The 21,748-nt window shown below is 40.0% G+C and overlaps 2 protein-coding genes across 2 annotated transcripts in view; one reads left to right on the plus strand and one right to left on the minus strand.

Moving 5' to 3' along the window:
- Positions 1–8,676: 8,676 nt before the first annotated feature.
- On the minus strand, positions 8,677–9,686 carry LOC308079042 (lactose-binding lectin l-2-like; the record flags this gene model as incomplete). The annotated part of the gene is made up of 3 exons (XM_080420379.1): positions 9,573–9,686; positions 8,850–9,151; positions 8,677–8,688 (listed from the first exon to the last, which is right to left on the minus strand). Exons 1-3 carry the CDS (start codon positions 9,616–9,618, stop codon positions 8,677–8,679), a joined length of 360 nt encoding a protein of 119 aa, XP_080276505.1. The 5' UTR covers positions 9,619–9,686.
- A 6,045-nt stretch (positions 9,687–15,731) lies between these two features.
- The window catches only part of ash2l (ash2 like, histone lysine methyltransferase complex subunit), a 30,875-nt gene continuing 24,858 nt past the window's right edge, over positions 15,732–21,748 (plus strand). The window contains exons 1-3 of the mRNA XM_080419299.1: positions 15,732–15,773; positions 19,473–19,539; positions 20,261–20,406. Of these exons, the coding sequence (XP_080275425.1) occupies positions 19,504–19,539; positions 20,261–20,406 (182 nt within the window). The 5' untranslated portion in view covers positions 15,732–15,773; positions 19,473–19,503. The remainder of the gene's footprint in view (positions 15,774–19,472; positions 19,540–20,260; positions 20,407–21,748) is intronic.

The raw sequence follows: 21,748 nt of genomic DNA on the forward strand, positions 1-21,748 counted from the left end.
ATTCATGTAGTATTCGTTAAAGAGAGTCACTTAACTAACTTCTTACCAAATATCACCTGCCTATTATCTTAAATGTGTCAACACAGGACTTTAGCACTGTTTAATCAAACAACCCTTTCAACACTTTCATGTGACTCTCATGTCCTCCTGTTGACTCCAGGCCACAGGTCAGAGCTGTGGCCCTTTACAATGTGCATATGTTTGTACCTTTTCGATTAAAACTCAGTTTATACAATCTTAACTAAGCAGGAAAAATACACACAATATAATATGGCAATGATTATACTGGAAGGCCCGGATAATTCTATAACCACGATAAAGACTTTTAATGTGTTGTATAACTGAATGTCATGAAACCTTTCAAATAGTTCAAATAGCTGATCTACAAGCTTACAATGTGTCGGTGTAGATCGGCTAGTTGAACTATTTTAAAATGTTTTTTCAAAAGAGTAAAATATGGCTAATAAGTTTAGGGATAAGAGGTAAGGCGGCGTGCAAGATAAGGCCCTAAGTCTAAGGTCCAACCAACTAAACTGCAGTTGATGAAAAATCAACAAACAGCTCAATATGTGACGCTCCAAAACATGTAAACGTGTAAATGCTAAAATAAAACCATGGTTCAGTAGTTGTAATGCACAGTATGTTTCAATTATAAACGCTATGCAGTGTAATCAGTGGTGTAAAGTAACCAAGTACATTTACTCAAGTACTGTACTTATGTACAATTTTGAGGTACTTTTACTTTACTGGAGTATTTCCAAATGTCTATACTTTTACTTCTAATCCACTACATCTCAGAGGCAAATGTTGTACTTTAACACCACTACAATCATTTGAAAACTTTAGTTACTAGTTACTTTGTAGACATAAATTATTATATTATAAAACATACATTAACCACTTCATCCCTAATTATACCTAGGGTATTTGAAAATAGCCGATCTACAAGCTCACAACGCGTACATGACACCAATAAAATCATCTGTACTTTTATGTTTTAGGGGATTCAATAAATCAATGTTGAAATCCCCACAGACATAAATAACTTTCTGCTTTGATGTGCTAAACAACATTTCCATATCGGTGATAAAGGTTACAATATTTGAACCTGGTTTTTCTGTATACACAGCTAACAATTTTTGTTTGGTCTGTGACACACACAGACAGACAGATAGAGCTGGCTAAGATTGGCTTCCAAAGTTTGCATGTGGCCCGTTTTGTACAAAATGCCTCAAATCATGAACGCAGCGTCCGATTGCTGTGAAACTTTGCACACACATCCCGACTAGGCCAAGGAATAAATGTCACAGAATCCAGGGAAAAAAATATGTTGATTGTATGACCTACAGTTCAAGAGTTATAGGCCAAAATGTGAATCTCCCTGTTATGACGCCATGAGGCCGATTTGAGGGTTTTGAGTCGTAACCATCCCCCTCAAAGACGCCATATGTTCCCTACACATACGTAATGTCTGTCTTTATTGTCAGCACAGAGCAGCGACCACCCCTTCACCAGTTTAGCGTTGCGGTCAGGTGGAAACCGACCGCACAGTCCAAAACTGTGACATTTCAGGAAATGTGAAAAAGTGGAGCAAGTGTTCCAATGGATCCAATGTAGTTATTATTAATAATCACAAGTGCTTATTAAGTTATTTTCATTGGTTCAATAGAAATAAAAAACAACACATACACTTAACTTCTTACCGAATACCAAAAATAGCAGATATACAAGCTCGTCGCATGACATGTTTTGAGCTTGTAGATTGGCTATTTTTGCTACTTTTGTGTGACACTAGTAGATTGACGAAGAAGGGCATTCATTCATGGAAAAAAAAACTAAAATGAGGAAATATGGAGATTGGAGATAAGAGGTTTCTGCCTGAAAGCAACATTATATTGTCTGACTTGAACTCATAATGATCTTTGACAATCGGTACAGTACAGTAGCCTACAGCATGCGGTTTTTTTTTATTGATTCATGTAGAGTCACTTAACTTCTTATGAAACATCACTTAACACAGGCCTTTAGCACTGTTCTGTGACAGATGACCATTGTCATCCAGCTCCTTATCTGATTTAATCATAATCAATCAACCCTCTCAACACTCTCATGTACTCTGCTGTTGACTCCAGGCCACAGGTCAGAGCTGTGGCCCTTTACAATGTGCATATATTTGTACCTTTTCGATTAAAACTCAGTTCATACAATCTTAACTAAGCAGGTAAAATACACACATTATAATATGGCAATGATTATACTGGAAGGCCCAGATCATTCTACAACCACGATAAAGACTTTTAATGTGCTGTAAAGCTGAATGTCATGAAACCTTTCAAATAGTTCAAATTGCTGATCTACAAGCTACAGTTTGTTTCAATTATAAACGCTATGCAGTGTAATCAGTGGTGTAAAGTAACTAAGTACATTTACTCAAGTACTGTACTTAAGTAAAATTTTGAGGTACTTTTACTTTACTGGAGAATTTCCAAATGTAATCTATACTTTTACTTCTACTCCACTACATCTCAGAGGCAAATATTGTACTTTTACTCCACTACAAATGTCTTTCAAAGCGAACATTTTTAACTCAAATCTTTGCTTCTGGGGGAGTCTACAAATATCTTCTAAATCCTAACAGTAAAACAAAAAAAACACTTATGTTGCTATAATATCAGTGGTTCTCAAACTTTTTTCATGTCAAGGACCCCAAAAATGACATGTATGTCATGCCTATTGGTGTATGTCACGTTTTATGATATCTTCTGTTAAGCACTTTGTGACTCTGCTCTTAAAAGGTGCTATACAAATAAAAGGTTATTATTATCATTATCAGTGGTGGAAAGTAAAGTACAGTAAAGTACATTTACTTAAGTACAATTTTGAGGAATTTGTACTTTACTTGAGTATTTCCAATTTCCAATACTTTTACTTCTACTCCACTACATCTCGGATCCAAATATTGTACTTTTACTCCACTACATGTATTTGAAAACTTTAGTTACTTGTTACTTTGTAGATTTCGGTTATTATCACAAAACATACATTAACCACTTCAGCCCTATTTCGACCATTTAAAAATAGCCGATCTACAAGCCGCATTGTGAGCTTGTAGTACTGTACTTTTGGTACTTTAAGTACATTTTGATGCCAATACTTTTGTACTTTTACTCAAATACATTTTGAATTCCGGACTCTTACTTGTAACAGAGTAGCCTACTTCTACATTGCAGTATTGATACTTTTACTTAAGTAAAACATTTGAGCACTTTTTCCGCCACTGCTTTCCACCCGGATCCGGAAATAACGTCATCCGAGTTTATTGGTTTCCTGGAAATGCTCATATCTTGGGTTGACTTTTTTCCCCCACTGTATTCCGCGAGACATCCTATCTTCAGTCCAAAAGGCAATATGTGCCTTCTTCGGAGTGAGACTGTGTTGCTTCAGTGGGCAAAAGGCCCCCCCATCCCGCTTAAACAGCAGATACAAAGTTTCATGATTTAACAAGGTTAGATCATATTTGTGCACTCAGTCAATCCTGAAATTGTACGGAGCTTAATCTCAGACCAAATGTAATGTATGTTGAAAGGGCTCATTGTCAGTGGTGTGAAGTAAAATTGACTTCAGTAAAAGTACAAAGGTATAGGGCTGAAGTGGATAATGTATGTTTTGTGATAATAATCTGCAAAGTAACTAAAGCTGTCAAATAATTGTAGATGGAGTAAAAGCACAGTGGAGTAGAAGTAAAAGTATTGAAAATGGGAAATACAGTAAAGTAAAAATTCTTCCAAAGTGTACTTAAGCACAGTACAGACTACAGTACTTAAGTAAATGTACTTAGCTATTTTACACCACTGCCCACTGGTGTCCAGAGCTAAGGGCCATTCAATAAACAATAAACAACGATAGTACACAGTAGTTTTTCACCTGAAGTGGAAAACTACAAAATCGGCCCTGGGTGCGATGCCCCTATAAGAGAGTTAAAACACATAGAATAAGTGCAAGTATTATACTATATGAATTAGAATAGATTTTCTCTTTAATTCACAGTTCATTGACAAAATGCATATTACCGCTACAGACAGACAGGGCTGTAGTTGAGTGGTTCTCAAACTTTTTCATGTCAAGGACCCCCAAATTGACACTTATTAGCCCGCGGACCCCCATTTCAAAAGATATTGATTATTGTGTTTCTCAACCTTTTTGGTGCATAGCCATAAGATCCCAGGGCACACCTAGATATATACTGTGTGTGTGTGTGTGTGTGTGTGTGTGTGTGTGTGTGTGTGTGTGTGTGTGTGTGTGTGTGTGTGTGTGTGTGTGTGTGTGTGTATATTAGGGCTGACCCAAGTAACTCGAATATTCGAAGCTTCGTTCAATGGCACAAGATTCGAAAAAAAATAATTAAATAGAGTAATTGGCCGTTTTTTAAATTTGATATTTTTTTCTCCAAACATGTACAAATGCAAAATATAAGGTGCTTACCCGCTTGCCCCAAATGTTAACTAGGTGTCCGGAGTATTTCTGCAATCAATGTATTAGTCCATATTTTTCAATAAAGAAGTGTTTTAATCCCGTCTGTGGACGAACGCCATTTCCCCCCCTCGTTTAATTCCTGTTTACATTGAGTGTAATTCCGGCTATCACCGGATGCGCCCCGTCAGTACTGCCCATTGGGAACTTCCGACAGAATCGGTCACAGACGGGATTTAAACACTTCTTAATTCACTTATTCATTTAGGCTCCTTTGCGTCTTATAGCACAGCTCAACTGCGGAAGGCACAGGCTCACACACAGCCGACCAGCCTGCTAGTTAGTCTACATATGTTTTATTAAGGAAGATTGGCATGTCAACGTGTTTGGGTATAGCCTACATCTAGTGCACACTGCTGTGATGTCTCTTGAGCGTAACGACAACGCTCCTACAACACGGACCTCCCCGGACCGACCCGGCCGGGCGGTGGTACACAGTCACATACAGTAGCAATGCATATGGCTATACACATCGGCCAGTTTCAGGAAAGATATGTACTCACGTTGGCTGTTATCGTTTACGTTCCATTTCCACCATTCTAATGGATTCCAGGGGTGTGTAAACATCTCTGAAGTAGATCCATTTACTTTCCTCTGAAGTGACGCAGTTATGTCCAAGTAGGCTATTGTTCCCGTTGGCAAAGTGCAACTTTTTCATCATCCACCTTTGTGCAATAATCCCGAACAGAGCTAACACTAGTGTGACAACTGCCAGCTATAATCTAGTAGGCTACTGTAACTTACAGTAAGTTTACATCAATCATAGCCTCTTCAAACCCAGATACATTGCTACCGCGCGTAATGTGCCGTCGCCTACCTACCCAAAATAACAGACATACAAGCTATCAACGCGCTGCGTCATGGCGTGTCGACAGCTTACAGATCTGATCTTTTGGGCACATAAACAATGTGGCGCGACGGAGTATGACACTACGCATTTTGGAAACCAAATAAGCCTGTGAGGTCTGTAATATTACATTACGTGGTCGACAACATAGACATGTAACTTGCTTGTAGTCAGTGGTTCTCAACCTGTGGGTCGGGACCACAACGGAGCTCACAATGCCTCGCGAGCTTGTAGATCTGCTATTTTCACAATATTTATCTTTGGAACCGAGTCAAACTAAATGTGGATCCCCAGTTCAAATATGATTCTTTTGGGGGGTCACGGCCTGAAAAGGTTTGAGAACCACAGCTTTTAATGCAGTGAACATTACATGAGCGTAGCCTTTACCGTGGTGAAGTGTTGAATATTCACCCAGCTGGGTTTAACGAGACAGCGGCGCAAAATTAAAACCTGATGTTTCCTAAACGTGCTGTCACAGATGATCCGACCATCTTATAAAAAATGTAAGCATATGCCAAGATAACTGAGGTTATATAGCTGATTCTGAGCTAAACATATTTGTTTAAATTAGAAGTTTTTATATTTAAACTTTATGATGAAAGGCCGCGCGGCGGCCACACACACAGCAGCTGTTGTGCTCGCCTCTCCATGTTTACGTTAATGAGCAGCACGAAGCAGCTTGACTGAAGCCGGTTGGGAGCCAGCTCCGCGCAGCACGCACTGGAGCGGAGGTTTCTTTGCGGGAGGGGACAGGGGAGTGGAAGTTTTTTGTGCATTTCATTCATTTATTTGTCCAAAAAAAGTCCCAAGTCCCCAACTCGAGTCCCCATCTCTGCTTCACAGTGGTAAATCCGTGCTACTTTAAGTCATAAATTAATGAGAGGGGGAACGGAGCACAACATACTTGGTGTTGCATGCCGTAAATAGCAGATCTACAAGCTCACAATGCGTCCTATTCATGACGCGTTGTGAGCTTGTAGATCTGCTATTTACTGCGCACGACATAGCCCCTACGGAACCTCTCCCTCCGCTGTCGGAGCTATACAGCGGAGGGAGAGGTTTTGACTAGCAAGAATATGTGGCTAATATTGAGCCACTTGTTTGGGTTTAATCCAACTAAGACAAGTAGCATATCCAATCCAACCTAGCAGTGCATGTAAAATGTATTAATTTCGCTGGCTGCAGACTGCAGAGATAGGGCAACAGCGCAGGCCAGCGCAGCCTCGCGCTCATGGCAGATTAGCGACCTGACCAGACTGTGTCTGGTCTTGAAATGCAGTTCTCTCTGAATTGTGGGCGTGCACTCTCCAAATGTTTTATAGGGGGGCGGGGCTAAGGCCAAATGCCTCAAAGCTGTTTAGAGAGACAGGACGACTACGTCACCCTTCTAAATCATGATCCCATCACACAAAGATTTGGCGGCCCCCCTGTAGTAACTCTGAGGACCCCCCTAGGGGTCCCTGACCCCCTGTTGAAGACCCCTGTTTTAGACTAATAGTCGTTGAAGCAGAAAAAAGGTTTCGCTTTAATGATTTTATATATCAGTATTATAATTATTTATTTAATATATCAGTGTTACATGTATTTTCAACCTCTGGTCTGTGGCCCAGCAGGGCTCCAAATGGACCCTCATGTCTATAACTCTGAGTGCAAATGGAACCATTCTTTATCTTTGTTGACCCCAATGTACACCGTAAAACCCTCAGTGTGTGGTGAAAATAGCAGATCTACAAGCTCACAGCCTGTCGCACGCTACTTTGACTATTATTGATTGTTGGTGTTGTTGTTGAAAATGTCTAAATTCCAATACAGAAATGCATTAATATCAATTATTTTTGAAAGCATGTATTTTTGAATACTTTAAAAAAAAAAAAAAGTATATTCCAGTACTTTAACTCAAGTTCACTGAGGAACTTTCACCTTTTAACTGAGTAATATTTGACCAGGAGTATCTATTACTTTACCTTAAGTACTGGAGTTGAGTACTCTGTCCACCATTGCTAATAGAGTTTATGAATGTTCTTCACAATGAGACCAGTGGTGGAAAGTATCTAAGTACATGGACTCAAGCACTGTACTTACTGTAAGTATGATTTTGAGATTGTGTACTTTATTTGAGTACAATACTTTTACCTCTACGACACTACATCTCAGAAGCAAATATTGTACTTTTACTCCATTACTATTATTTGACCACTTTAGTTACTTTGTAGATTTAGCTTTAAAAACATACGCACAACTTCAGCTTGTAGATCTGCTATCACAACTTCAGCTTGTAGATCTGCTATTTTCAAAGGATTTTTGTACATTTTATATTCTCTAGAAAACTTGTGAAATGGGACCTTCTGCATAATGTACTTTTACCTTTGGTACTTTCAGTACATTTTGATGCCAACACTTTTGCACTTTTACTCAAGTACATTTTGAATTCCGGACTTTTGCTTGTAAGGGCGCGCTCCCACCAAGAGTTGGCTGGCCGCTGTTAAACGCAGGTTGTGCGCGGCCACAGTTTTTTGCAGCCAGCGGATTCTAAAAAACGGGAGTGTCGCGCCTGTCACTCACTTCGTAGCCCGCACTGCCTGCTGCCTTGAGCACCATGTTGCTTCCTGAGTCTTGAGACGGTCCGCCTTCGACTCACCCGATTGGACAGAGGGAGAAAATCAGCGCCTGCCTCCAGCAGATTTATGCTTAGTCGCGGAGAGCAGATAAACGCAAGGTCTGCGCGACTAGCGGAAAAATCTGCTCTTGCGTGAATCAACGCATTTGCATTGACAATGCATTGGCAGATTCTGCAAACAGCAGCCAGCCAACTCTTGGTGGGAGCGCGCCCTAAGGGCGCGCTCCCACCAAAAGCCGCTCTTGCGTGAATCCACGCATTTACATTGACAATACATTGGCAGATTCTGCCCCAGAGGTAAAGTAAAAGTGCGGTGGGAGCGCGCCCTAAGGGCGCGCCCCCACCAAGAGTTGGCTGGCTGCTGATTGCAGAATCTGCCAATGCATTGTCAATGCAAATGCGTGGATTCCTGGTCTTGCGGATTTTTTCCAAGAATCCACGCATTTGCATTGACAATGCATTGGCAGATTCTGCAATCAGCGGCCAGCCAACTCTTGGTGGGGGCGCGCCCTAACAGAGTATTTCTACATTGCAGTATTGATACTTTTACTCAAGTTTAAAAAAATTGAGTACTTTTTCCACCACTGATGGAGACACACTGAAATGATTGAACCAGTAAACACGTGGATATATTTAATGTGCTTTTATTATGGTGACCATTTAGTACAAGTCGGTGGTTGAATCAGACAAACCACTGATTAGGGAGAGAATTCACTGACAGAAGGAGAATTCACACACGGAAGGAAAAGTATTACCACAATTATGGTCGCCCCATTCAGTTCCGTGGTTTGTGAACGCACAGTTTTCACCTCCACCACCATTTAGCTCCCCATACCCCCACCTGGTGTATCTCACCCTGGAGCCGTCAGACCACATCCACCTGCCCTCTCTGTGAACGTCACTCATTCCAATCCAGGTGAATCCCTTCATCGGGTCAAAGTTCTGGATCAGGGATTGGACGAAGTTGTTCTCCTCGTCGCTGTGGATGGACACCAGGTTGGAGTCTTCGTGGTCCAGGCAGTTGAACTCTGCGTCTTGCCAGTTCAAACGTGAAGCCACGTAGTTGTAGCAGCGACCGTCGAAGGTGAACCAGAACGGAGGGCAGGAGCCACGTTCTAGCTTCACCTCATCGGCAGAGGGAGCAGCGTGCACGGTGCCTGCACACACCCACATGCACACGCACGCACGCACGCACGCACACACACACACACACACACACACACACACACAGGTATTAATGTAATAATTAAATGGAGCTGAGACTGATTCTTCTGACTGAGTCATGCCGTAGGGAAAAAAGGTTTCAGAAAGAGCCTTTATAGACCCAGGTTCTTTAAAGAACTTATTTAAGAAAAGAAAAACACGAATCACTTAAAAACCCTATAATTTAACAGTGTCTCCCAGGTGTATGTACTTGGTATAGACACCTTCATATATAGTGCTACTACAAGCTCACAGCACGACGCATTGTGAGCTTGTAGATCTGCTATTTTTGCGAATTACTTGCCCAAACCACTGCCATATTGAACCATATGATGTTTTAAAGCATCGTTTAAGAAGCATTATTTTTGTATTTACCTAATGCCAGGCCCAGCAAGCATAGGAGTTGAGGAACCAGCAACATGTCAGCCTGCAGGTGGTCTCTGTGTCAGTGTGATCTGGGGTCAGGGTCTTCTTGAAGGGTCTGTGTCAGTGTGATCTTGGGTCGGGTCTTCTTGAAGGGTGTGTGTGCGTATGTTGCTGTCTGTGTGTCTTTTTATCTGCTCCACATGAGAGGGAGTCTTCACAGCTGGAATCATTTTGATTGGCCTTCGTGCATTAACAGCTGTGGTGTTCACACGTCGTCACTGTCAGGAAACGCTCTGTGACCGGTACTTCTTTGGAAATGCATTCTAATCAGTGGTGTAACGTAACTAAGTACATTTACTCAAGTACCGTCCTTAAGTACACTTTTGTGGATTTTTTGCTTTACTTGAGTATTTCCTATTTCCAGTACTTTTACTTCTACTCCACTACGTCTCAGGGGCAAATATTGTACTTTTTACTCCACGACAATTATTTGAAACCTTTAGTTACTAGTTACTTTGTAGATTTAGATTATTACATTATAAAACATATATTAACCACTTTAGCCGTATTTTATACATAGGCTAAATTCACCGAAAGTAGCCAATCTACAACCTGTGAGCTTGTAGATAGGCTATGTTTATGGATTTACCCCTGTGTGTGTGTGTGTGTGTGTGTGTGTGTGTGTGTGTGTGTGTTGGGGTCTCCTTTTCAACACAGTGGGATATGGTTATACAGTAATATGTAATATTGTCTTAAATATGCCAATAATAGAGTATTTAAAAAACAATTATTTATATCAAAACGTTAAAGATTACTACTCAGTTTCACTGTCATTGTTTTAATACATTTAATATACTGTATGTTTTATATCTAATATCTTGTGTGTGAGTAACTGTTCATTTGAATAAATAAACGTCCTCTTGGAGAGATACTGTATGCTAGTGGTTCATTAATCTACTCTAGCACCTGTGCTGTTCACATTACACACACACACACACACACACACACACACACACACACACACACACACACACACACACACACACACACACACACACACACACACACACACACACACACACAGAGAGAGACAGTAGACAAGCGAACACCTGTTTTAACGTGTATTAAAAGTATTTTCTTCAGTCTATGACTGTAATACAGACAGAATGGTACAATTTATGAATGGAAATAGCTGTGAACACTACTTACAGATCTGCTTTTTTCAAAAGATATGTATACATTTGAAAAGCTGATGGTAGATATATACTGTATAGGCTTGTGTCTGTGGTCTTCCTGTCTACATGTTGGTTTTTACATTTTGTTCAAAGATGAACTAGCCCTTGTAGTAAAGCTGCACTATGTAAACTATCCTCTTCCACCCTGTATTTGAACCCGGTTTCCTGCGCAAGTGCTGACATTTTTACCATTGAGCTAATAGAGCCTGCCTGGTTGCTCAGGGGATACATTGAATCTTGACCATCAGGTTAAAATTCGTGTCAGATCCTGTTAGTCCGTGAGCCAGGACCCCAAAAATGGGGTCATCATTACCATCTGGGGTGATTAATTCTCATAGTGATTTTTGGGTAGGTATACACCCCTAGAGCTAGGAAAAATGTGATAGCCTTGCATCGGTGGTAGCTATCTGTGTGTTATCACTCCTTTTATAACCACAAGCCAAAACACAGTTTTCAAAATCCGAATGAAGCATTCTACTTCAAACTGATGGTTCTCTCTTATTATTGACCCTCTCTCTCTGAAAAATGGTTGGGATAAAGCTCAGATTATATATTGTCCAGAAAGGTTGTTAAAATTTGCATATCTAGAATATTTTTCTGTTACAGGCAGTGACAACATAGTGACTATATGTGACATAAGATGTACTTTGGTTTTAATGAAAGATGGAACACAAAGGGTACCTTTGTAAATTACCTATAGATTTAAAACCATGTTTACATACATAGATTCTAAGGAAATGTATTATGAAATTCAATAAACAGAATATAGTGCAATGGGTAAGAAAATATCCAAAATGGCCACTAAACACACGCCTGGCAATTTTTTACTTTTAATCCGCTTGTCTTAGAATACCTCTGTTTAATACCTCTTTTTTAGGGTTTTCATATGTAGAATCCATTCCTGATGTTATTTTTTTAATATCAGGTCAATCATGTCAAAGGTCAGGTCAAGGTTAAAATTGACCTCTGGGAGAACAACAAATGGAAACAACTTGATGAACATTCATGGTTCACTATTCATGATTTTGTTTTGTGAAAAGTGTCATTAACATGTCACAAGAATTGGTATTCATAATAACATGAATGTAAAATGATATAATCTAATGTCAAATATGTATCTTTTGCAACTACATCTGTATTCTCCAACCCACATCCTGTTCTACCTCATCCTTACAAGTATCCTCCTTATTAACATCACTCCTCATCTGTAGCTTGAACATATCATCAGTAACCATCTTCACCAGAGCAGTTACAGTACATCAGTGATGTACTTCTCACTCTCTGTGCCCTAAATTGATATTGCACCATGTCACATAGCTCTGACGGTGGGGTCACCCTTAGCAATGACAGGAACAAGAATATCCTAGATCTCCTATCCAAATTTTGTGACATCAAACGACTTGTCAGGTGGGGCTTGGTGGTCTGCCACTTTCCACAACATCACTTGTAAATAAATGAGCCCACATGTGGTGCAACAGGTTGGTCGGTGTTGGAGGAAGGGCCATTGACTTGTGGCACCCACCTCACCCAGCACATCAGGGTAGCCTGGGAAGTTCCCTGCCAGCAAAGTGTAGTGTGCTCTGATCTTGCCTTTGTCATACATATAAGACTGTCCCATCCCAATGCTCCATCTATACTTTACACTGTAGGTCCACCTGATACACCCCAATACACAGCATACAACAGGACAAGAACATCAGTGTAATCACTGAGCATGTGTATCACACCCTTTCCAGAGATGGCTGCATCAGGGATATAGGAACTCATGGTGATGTCTGCCTCATCATGACTAAATGCAGTATCTATCGTCAGCACTGAAGGTGTACAACATCCTCAACGGCTTCTGCTTAATGTTCTTACTCTTCATGATGACATCTCATGTGGGTAAAGGACATTACTATTCACAACAGCATGGGGGCAAATTAGCCAAGGATGGGATTGAAGAGATGATCTTTCTGTGTGTGAGGAATCCTACACCCCAATATTTTATGACCAAGACACACCAGTGCTTCAACTCTCCCTCTGTTTCTGCACATTTTGGGGAAGGCTTCAGTCCACTCCACTCACATGCATCATGACAGCATCTTTCCTGATCGTTATGGCAGTCTGCTCCCCAGACTGGTCAGCAGAGACAGTGATCCAGAATCCATCATGGTGCCGACAGACAAGGTCTAGCTTAGCCTCTATGCTATGGCATGGAGCACATGCATCTTCAGCAGGCACTGGGTTAGATATCAAGCACACTGCACATGGCCAGCATGGAAGAAGTGCTTCAGTCATGTGCTTCATGAGAGAAAAGGTGAAGTTAATGTCAATGTGTCTCCCTGCGCATTCAAACTGGTGGATGTGAAGTGTAGGAAGAAGTTGTCTACCCACTGTCAGCCAGTAGGATGGAGATGTGCAGTGTCCAGGTAGGCTACTGCTGTATCTGTTCAAATGTCTTTGGCCAAGTTGATAGAAACCACTTCAGAGTGCTGCTGATACACTCAGGACTGACCACTGAACTTGCCTGTCATGTTCTGCAACCACATGCATTTCCACTTCCAGTGCTGAACCTTGCATCAGTTTTGCAATGCAGCTGAAGAATATAAGATGCTTATATACCTGCAAGGTGTCAACAAACGGCTCCATGTCAATTGTGAGGTGAATAGGGCCTGCTGTACATGTCAACCAGTGACCATATCTGCTGCCTGCTTGGACACCTGGTTGGACGATAAGGTGTGAGAGAGACCTTGACCTGACCTTTAGCACATAGGCCAAAGACTGACCAGCAAGTCAAAATATAACATTAGAAATAGATTCTACACCTATGAATGCCCCCCCCCCCCCCCCCAGGTCCCCATATGAATCACGTTCACGAAGTTCACAGATTCCCTCACACAACTGCAATATTTTGTTGTTTTTAACATAATTTAGTACAATGGAACATCACCATGGGATGGACACCATCTTTGATTTGGCAATACAAAATTAACTGATGGTAATTTCACTGATTCAGCCATATTTCTTGAACCCTAAGACCTAGTTTTAGACACCAAAACCACCTTTCTAGGTTGAACAGTATCATAAAGCCATTTAAGCTCCTGGCAGTCATATTGGACGCCATCTTGAAAATGATGGCTTTACGAGAAATATAATTTCCTAGATTTTTTTGTATGTTCTTAAGCATGCCTAGACGTACCAGAATCAATTGAAAAACCTTTTGTATATTTTTTTGGGGGGGGTTAATAGTATGTTTTCATATATTGACCCATGTAATTTTCGCCTAGTGTTATAACATAAAATGCATGATAGCACCCATAAAGCTACCATTGGTGCAAGGCTATCACATATTTTCTAACTCTAGACATGCATACCTTGACAAAAATCACTATGAGCATTAATCACCTCAGATGGTAATGACCAACCCCCCTGGCTCACGGACTATGTGGCTAGGTGAGACATGACCTTTGACACGACATAAATGTCTCAATAGAAGAGCAGGGAGACAAAATACAACCACCCCAATTGTATACGTTATATTGTATGAACACACTCTACCATACAGATTGGACAACATTACATTTTATTAATTTAAAAGTTACATAGTGTCACTTTAAAGCTGTTAATATTTTCTCTTCAAAATATTTTTAAAGAGTGCTGTATTTTTTTTCTTCTTATGTGACTCTGAAGGCCCCCCCCCCTTTGTAACCAAAGAGCACCATCCTATGCTTTTATAATCCACTGACTTTTAGTTTTTTTTATACAATAAATCTCAATTTTAAGCAATACATGTTATCAGTGTCTGTTCTGTTCTTTGTATTCACTGCAGTTAAACATCAACTTCAACTTTATTATTGTCACATCATCACAGGTTTACAGGTGTAAAATAAAATGGGTGAAATCCTTCTTGGTTTTTCTTTGTACAAGCTCCACAGTTTTCAGAAAGGTCAAGAAGAATTAGTGTAATGGCGTTTCGTCGGCTCCAAAGAAATCAACAAAACCCACTGATGCACCTTGAGACTTAAGAGGTCCTACCGGTTGAATTTCATTTTTGTATATTTATTACTGATCCAAGAAATGTGCTTATACAAACAGATTTGTCCATGGCATTGTTCTGTCAATCAACCAGGCCCTGGAGAGGTGTGCCATTGGTGCCCACAAATAATCTAATAAACCAATAATCCGTGAAATTAATACAACTAATAATGCCAAATAATAACAATCTTGATAATAATACTAAACTTATACAAATAGATTCTAGAATAGAGGTAGGCCAGCGGGTGCCTCTGTTGGCCACCAGATGGGGCACTTTCCTAGGATTCCGCATGACTTGAGGTAGTGGTACGAACCTGAACTTTGCTTTAATTCAAGGATTTTATCGGAATTAAGCAGTCTTCTCCTTTCTACGTACATATCTGTTTATTCATCTATTTCATTCATTTATTGTTTGTTTGTTCAATATTTTGTATTTCACGTTTCCTGTCTTTGTTTCCTGTTTTCTAACCCTCCGTTTTCCAATATATTGGGAAAACAGCAGATCTGCAAGCTCAAGACACGTCGTGAGCTTGCAGATCTGCCGTTTTGGACCACGTGACCCCGGAAGTACAACAACGTCCCAACCGTCTCTCGCGGTATTTTCCCCATAGATTTATAACATATCTAGAGAACGGACGGCCCCGCCCCCACCTATTCATTTCAATGGTAGTTGCTCACCACGAGCGCACCGAGCACCCAGAAGTACCTCTACTTCCTGAATAGGCTCCAATTTTGGGGCCAATGGAGCATGCGCACTAGCATTTCAGACGATAGAAGCATGCGCGGCAGCGTCCCACATACAGAGGTCCTGCAATACCAGATTTAGCCACCAGGCTTCTGAGGCTTCAACCATTATCCGCGGTTCTGGGGGTCTTGGGGTATTTTTCCTTTTTTATTGTTATTGAACCAACATGGCGTCCGGAGCGGAGGCTGCAGTGGAACCAGAGCCTACAGAGAGGTACGTTATGCTCCACCACACGTATTAAAACGTTTTATTATTGTAGAGATCCACTTTAGACACATTCCCTGTCTCTGTGCGGAGATAATAAACTATTTATATTAACCTGAAGTCCCACCATGGGTCAGAAATGGCAGAAGTAGCACCTCAACCTAGCCTTGGGTCACAAGACGGTGACCGTCATGGATGAACTTCAACATAGTGTTTGCACTTTCTGACTTTTTGGTCCGTACATCTACATAAATGTTCAGATTTCAAATATAAAGGCCTTGCCTCATGGCCACGGATGTTTCAATACTGTCCGGGTCCTCAGAAGTACCCGTATCTTCCGTATTGTTCAATAAAAAACATGTAATCCGATCGGTGGTCGTTTTCTCGTGGAGTTATAATGTGTCAGAGGAGTGCGATACACCTCCCAACCGATAGGTTCACGTAGTTGAAAACGTATGGAGAAAATACGGAGAAAATGGCCACCTATTGGATTAAAATGCTTTTTTATTGAACAATACGGATGATACGGATACTTCTGCGGGCCCGGACATAATTATAACATCCGTGGCCACGAGGTGAACACTTTATATTTGACATCTGAACGTTTATGTAGACGTACGGGCTAAAAAGGGAGAAAGTGCAAACACTATGTTGACGTTCATCCATGACGGTCACCGTCTTGTGATCCATGGCTACACCTCAGCTAATATAGCCTATCAACCTGATCCATCGATGAGATGAATGCAAATATTGTCCATAAACCCTCCAACTGAACTGCATTAGCATTAAACCAGTAGGCTGCTGTTAGATGTAACATTACTTAGTAATATGAGTTACTGCTCGCAATGTAGTGATGTCCACCTTATTGCTGATAAAGATTCACTAAAACATCCATTTGTTTAGCCTTGATGATACAAGACTGTCATCTTTTATGAGTTGGTTACAATTAGCCTTGATACAAGACTTCTGTTTTTTTAATTGGTTTTGATTAAATACTTTATTAACAGTTTGCAAAAGAAAGGCATGGTGACACAGATTTATACAAAAGAATGCTAAAAGGATAAGCCAATAAGCCCAGGGCTTGTTTCCATTAAGGTCCTGTGTATTCAATTCATCAAGACATTTATAGACAAACAATAACTGTATACAGTAATATGCAAAAACAAAAACATCATATATACAATTAGTAATAAGAAAGAAAGAAATATAAACAGTTAAGGGGGGACTGACCCTCAGTATCCAAGGCTACCACTTTTTAAGACATGCTACTAAATGATGGACCTCAAAGTCAAACAGGATTAATAATAAATACATACAAAATAACTCCCTTTTGAATGTAGCTGAATATTCTGGTAAATTGATGAATTGAATTGTAATGGATACGTTCTCCTAATTGCGTCACTGATTTCCTAACAGCCAGCAATGAGGAGTTAGATATATTATATAATGTCAATAATATATTCATAACATTGAATTATTCACTGTATGTGTTTGTTTACAACATTACACAGTAGTTTAGCCTACTGTTTCGGCACGCACATTCACATCCTACAAACAGCGGTAGTGATTTCTAACCTGTACCAGTTTGATATGTTTCTATTGAAATAGCCTTCTGATTATGTTTGTTCATTTTGGGTTCCAGCGACAGACCGTATGCCGTTTTGTTACCCAGACAACTTGATGCACTAACATTTAGGATACACACACACAGTCACAGACATTTAAGTTCTTAAGAATTACATAAAAGGTGATTTTGAATCATAGATAGACTAGTACCCTCAATATGTGTCATGGTGTTTATGCACAGGGACGAGGATATACTAGACATTACTAAATGAACCAGGTAAAACATCTGCCGCTAATGTTTACTTATTTATCCAAGTTACGACAGAACACGACTTAATTGTTTGCAATCAATATGTCACTTGTTTATTTAAATGGTCAGCCATGCAAAGCCAATTACCAGTGATACCGCGGCAGGTCTGCTGAAGAACCATCACACAAGTTTCAGCTGTATTTATACAGGCCGTCACATGATACATAAATACACCTCTTATTGCCTAACAGAGAAGAGGGAAAACATCTGAGAGGTTTGACCCATTCAAGTCTCTGTCACAATCAAAACATAAGATGAGACGATGTCAACAGAAGTAATGGTCAAGCAGTGAAACCCTGACACATAGTGCCAGTTCTTTCCAAAAGTAGCCTATGGTTTTAAGTTGCTTTTTTGGCATTGATGTGTTCTCTGCTGACTGGGGCATGACATGTTTTTATTTAGACTTTGCAGAGTCACTGGTACACACAACATGTACTTAAGAGGCAGACAAATTAGTCTGTCTGACCTCTGCCCTTGCTACTATCAAGTGTATATAGTTGTATACTATTCAGATAAATCATGTATATTATTAATAATCCATAACACTAATTAAAGTAGTGATACATGTTTAATCCATGCAGACCGGGAACGCATCTGTGTCATTTTAAGATTTTTTTTGGCTATTTTTGAAAAATCTTGAAAATGTGTGCAAATCTTTGAATTGAATGTATATATTCTTTTTTTAAAGCGAACATTTTTAACTCAAATCTTTGCTACTGGGGGGTCCCTGGAACAAAATAGTTTGAGTTGGGGGTCCTTGACATGAAAAAAGTTTGAGAACCACTGATATTATAGCAACATAGAATCCCCAGAAGCAAAGATTTGAGTTAAAATGTTCGCTTAAAAAATATATATATTCAAAGATTTGCAAAAATGTTCACGATTTCTCAAAAATAGCAGATCTACAAGCTCATAGCGCGGCACTCTGTGCCGTGCTATGAGCTTGTAGATCTGCTATTTTTGAATAGCCAGAGTATAAAAAATAATGGTTTAAGTGGTTACATAGATGCGTTCCTAGATTGAATGGATCAAGACAGCGATTCTCAACTTTTTATTTCAGTGACCCCAGTTTGATATGCATTAGGTCATGGACCCCCATTTTTGATTTTTGGGCGGTGAAACCGCCCCTATAAGTGAGGTTTGGATATTTGTACAACAAATCCTGCGCTGTGATTGGCCAAAAATGTACAAAAATGTACCCCGCCTAAACCTGCACCGTGATTGGCCAATCACAGTCTATTCAGGACTGTGATTGGCCAGTGTCACATGACACATGTGCATAGCCCTATATAAGAAACCATAACTTAAAAAAAAACATACATTTTTTTTTTTAAAGTTATGGTTTCTTCCATCATAAAGAGTGTTTCAATAAATGTATTTATTTTTTGTACATGATTGGTTGACTCCATTCAGTATTGTGATTAGCTAGTAAGACACCGCCCACTTCACACAGGGTGTGATTTTTACTTTTTATTTATTTATTTATGTTTATCTCTGAGATCCCAATCTACACTGTGAATTCCTCAGTGTTAATTCAACTTTTGAGAGTGTACAAATGGAACCAAATGGACCCAGAACAAGCCACGGTTCCATTTGGTTCCACTCTGTTCCATTTCACCCCTGGTGAGTGGTGGTCTCTGAGAGTGTTACGAATGGAACCAAATAGACCCTGGCTGGCTTACGGCTCCATTTGGTTCCATCCGTACACTGACTCTCAGAGTTACAGACCCGTAAGGGTCCAACTTGGACCCCTGGTGGGTGGTCCACATGTGTGTGCAAAGGGTCTGTTGGTCAATCTCATGACCTTATTATATATTATTCTTTAATTTCAGTGATGCTGGATTTGGTGAACTGGCAACCAACATGGACACTGAGTCATCCAATGGAAAGGAGGGAACGGTAAACATTTCTATACTTAATGTAGCTTTCCATTCTCACCTTGTTTAACCCTTTAAGGCCGCATTTTAAGATTTCTTTGGCTATTCAAAAATAGCAGATATACAAGCTCATAGCGCGGCGCCGAGTGCCGCGCTATGAGCTTGTAGATCTGCTATTTTTTGAAAAATCGTGAAAATTTTATATACATTTTTAACTCAAATCTTTGCTTCTGGGGGTCCCTGGAACAAAATATTTTTAGATGGGAGGGGGTCCGCGGTCAAATACATATTATTTTAGGGGTCCTTGACATGAAAAAAAATTGAGAACCATTGATGAGCAACATAAGTAAAAAAAAAAAAAATACAAAAAAAGACATTTGTAAAATCCCCAGAAGCAAAGATTTGAGTTTAAAAACTTTAGCTTTTAAAAAGTATATATATATTCAAACTAAAGATTTGCACACATTTTCACGATTTAAAAAAAAAATAGCAGATCTACAAGCTCATAGCGCGGCACAGAGTGCCGCGCTATGAGCTTGTAGATCTGCTATTTTTATATAGCCAAATAAATCTTGAAATGACACAGATGCATCCCCGGTCTTAAAGGGTTAATGACCTGATGCTTGGCATTTAATTCCCATAATAACGACTCGCTTTGCTATTGTATTATTGTCACTGTTGGGAGGAAAACCGTGTATGTTCGCCAAACCCTTACTTCTATCCAACACATGGTGTTTTTTCAGGAAACGGTTGGCGAAGGCTCGGAGGCTGCCGACACCCTGACGGGGTCGGGGGACGAGGAGAGCGGCCGGCAGCTGGGCGAGGTGGAGCTGCAGTGTGCCCTGTGTATGAAGTGGTTCACCGCGGACACCTTCGCCATCGACACGGCGTACGTTTATTTTACTCTGTCTGCAACATTTCTCCTTTCAGTTATAGGTTATAGGTCACACTTAATCGACATAATCGTATTTTCTTCCATGATGAAAAATATGTTCAAATATTTAAAAAAAATATGAATAATGAAATAGCTGATCTACATTGATTGATTGATTGAAATTTTTATTAGGCAAAATAATGTAAAACAACACAGTTACATTTATAATGCTTTTGTCTAAAAGGTCCGGCCAAAAAAGTCCTTGCGGACTTGTTTCCGTTGGGGTCCTTGAGTTAATTTCATAGACATATATAGTAGCAACCAAACAGTTCAAAAATCAACATGAAAATACAAATAATACAGAAAAAATACCACTATGTACAAAAAAAGCATTTAAAAAATATATGTACAAAAAAAATTGCTTTCAACACGTCACGAAGTAATGCGATGAAAGCTTGTAGATCAGCTATTTCAGCTGATCTACAAATGTTTTAGATATGTCAGTAATTTATTTATATATTCAAGTTAGTTGTCATATCCGCCATGTGGAAGGTTTGATTACGAAGCCTAATAGTAGGGGGTACTAAGTGAAAAATCGTTACGCGGCGGATAAAAGCATGAAATTTGATACAGATGTCCCTTGGGTCATCCTAAAACATCCTAGAAGGGGTGCCCAAAAAAATCTTAAACAGGAAGTGAGTTATGGACAAAATCCAAAATGGCCACCTAAACTGTTGACCGTTGACTCAAAAGACACCAAAATAATCTCCAAAAAGCATAAAATGTGGCACACATGTCCCTTGGGTCATCCTAAGACATCCTAGAAGGGGTGCCCAAAAAAATCTGAAACAGGAAGTGAGTTATTGACCAAATTGAAAATGGCCGCCTAGTGTTGTCGATTGACTCAAAAGACAACTAAAGAATCTCCAAAAAGTATAAAAATGTGTCACACATGTCCCTTGGGTCATCCTAAGACATCCTAGAAGGGGTGCCCAAAAAAGTCTTCAACAGGAAGTGAGTTATTGACTAAATTGAAAATGGCCGCCTACAGTGCTGGCGATTGACTCAAAAAGCCTATAGAATCTCCAAAAAGCATACAATTTGGCACATATGTCCCTTGGGTCATCCTAACACATCCTAGAAGGGGTGCCCAAAATAATCTGAAACAGGAAGTGAGTTATTGACTAAATTGAAAATGGCCGCCTACAGTGTTGAAAGATGATGCAAGATACCTAAAGAATCTCATAAAAGCATGAAATGTGGTACAAATGTCCCTTGGGTGATCTGAACGCATCCTACAAGGGGTGCCCAAAAAGGTTTTAAACAGGAAGTGACCGCCTAAAGCAGTTGACACAAA

Source organism: Gymnoscopelus braueri (assembly GCF_963280865.1).
Source record: "Gymnoscopelus braueri genome assembly, chromosome: 22".
Taxonomy (NCBI): Eukaryota; Metazoa; Chordata; class Actinopteri; order Myctophiformes; family Myctophidae; genus Gymnoscopelus; species Gymnoscopelus braueri.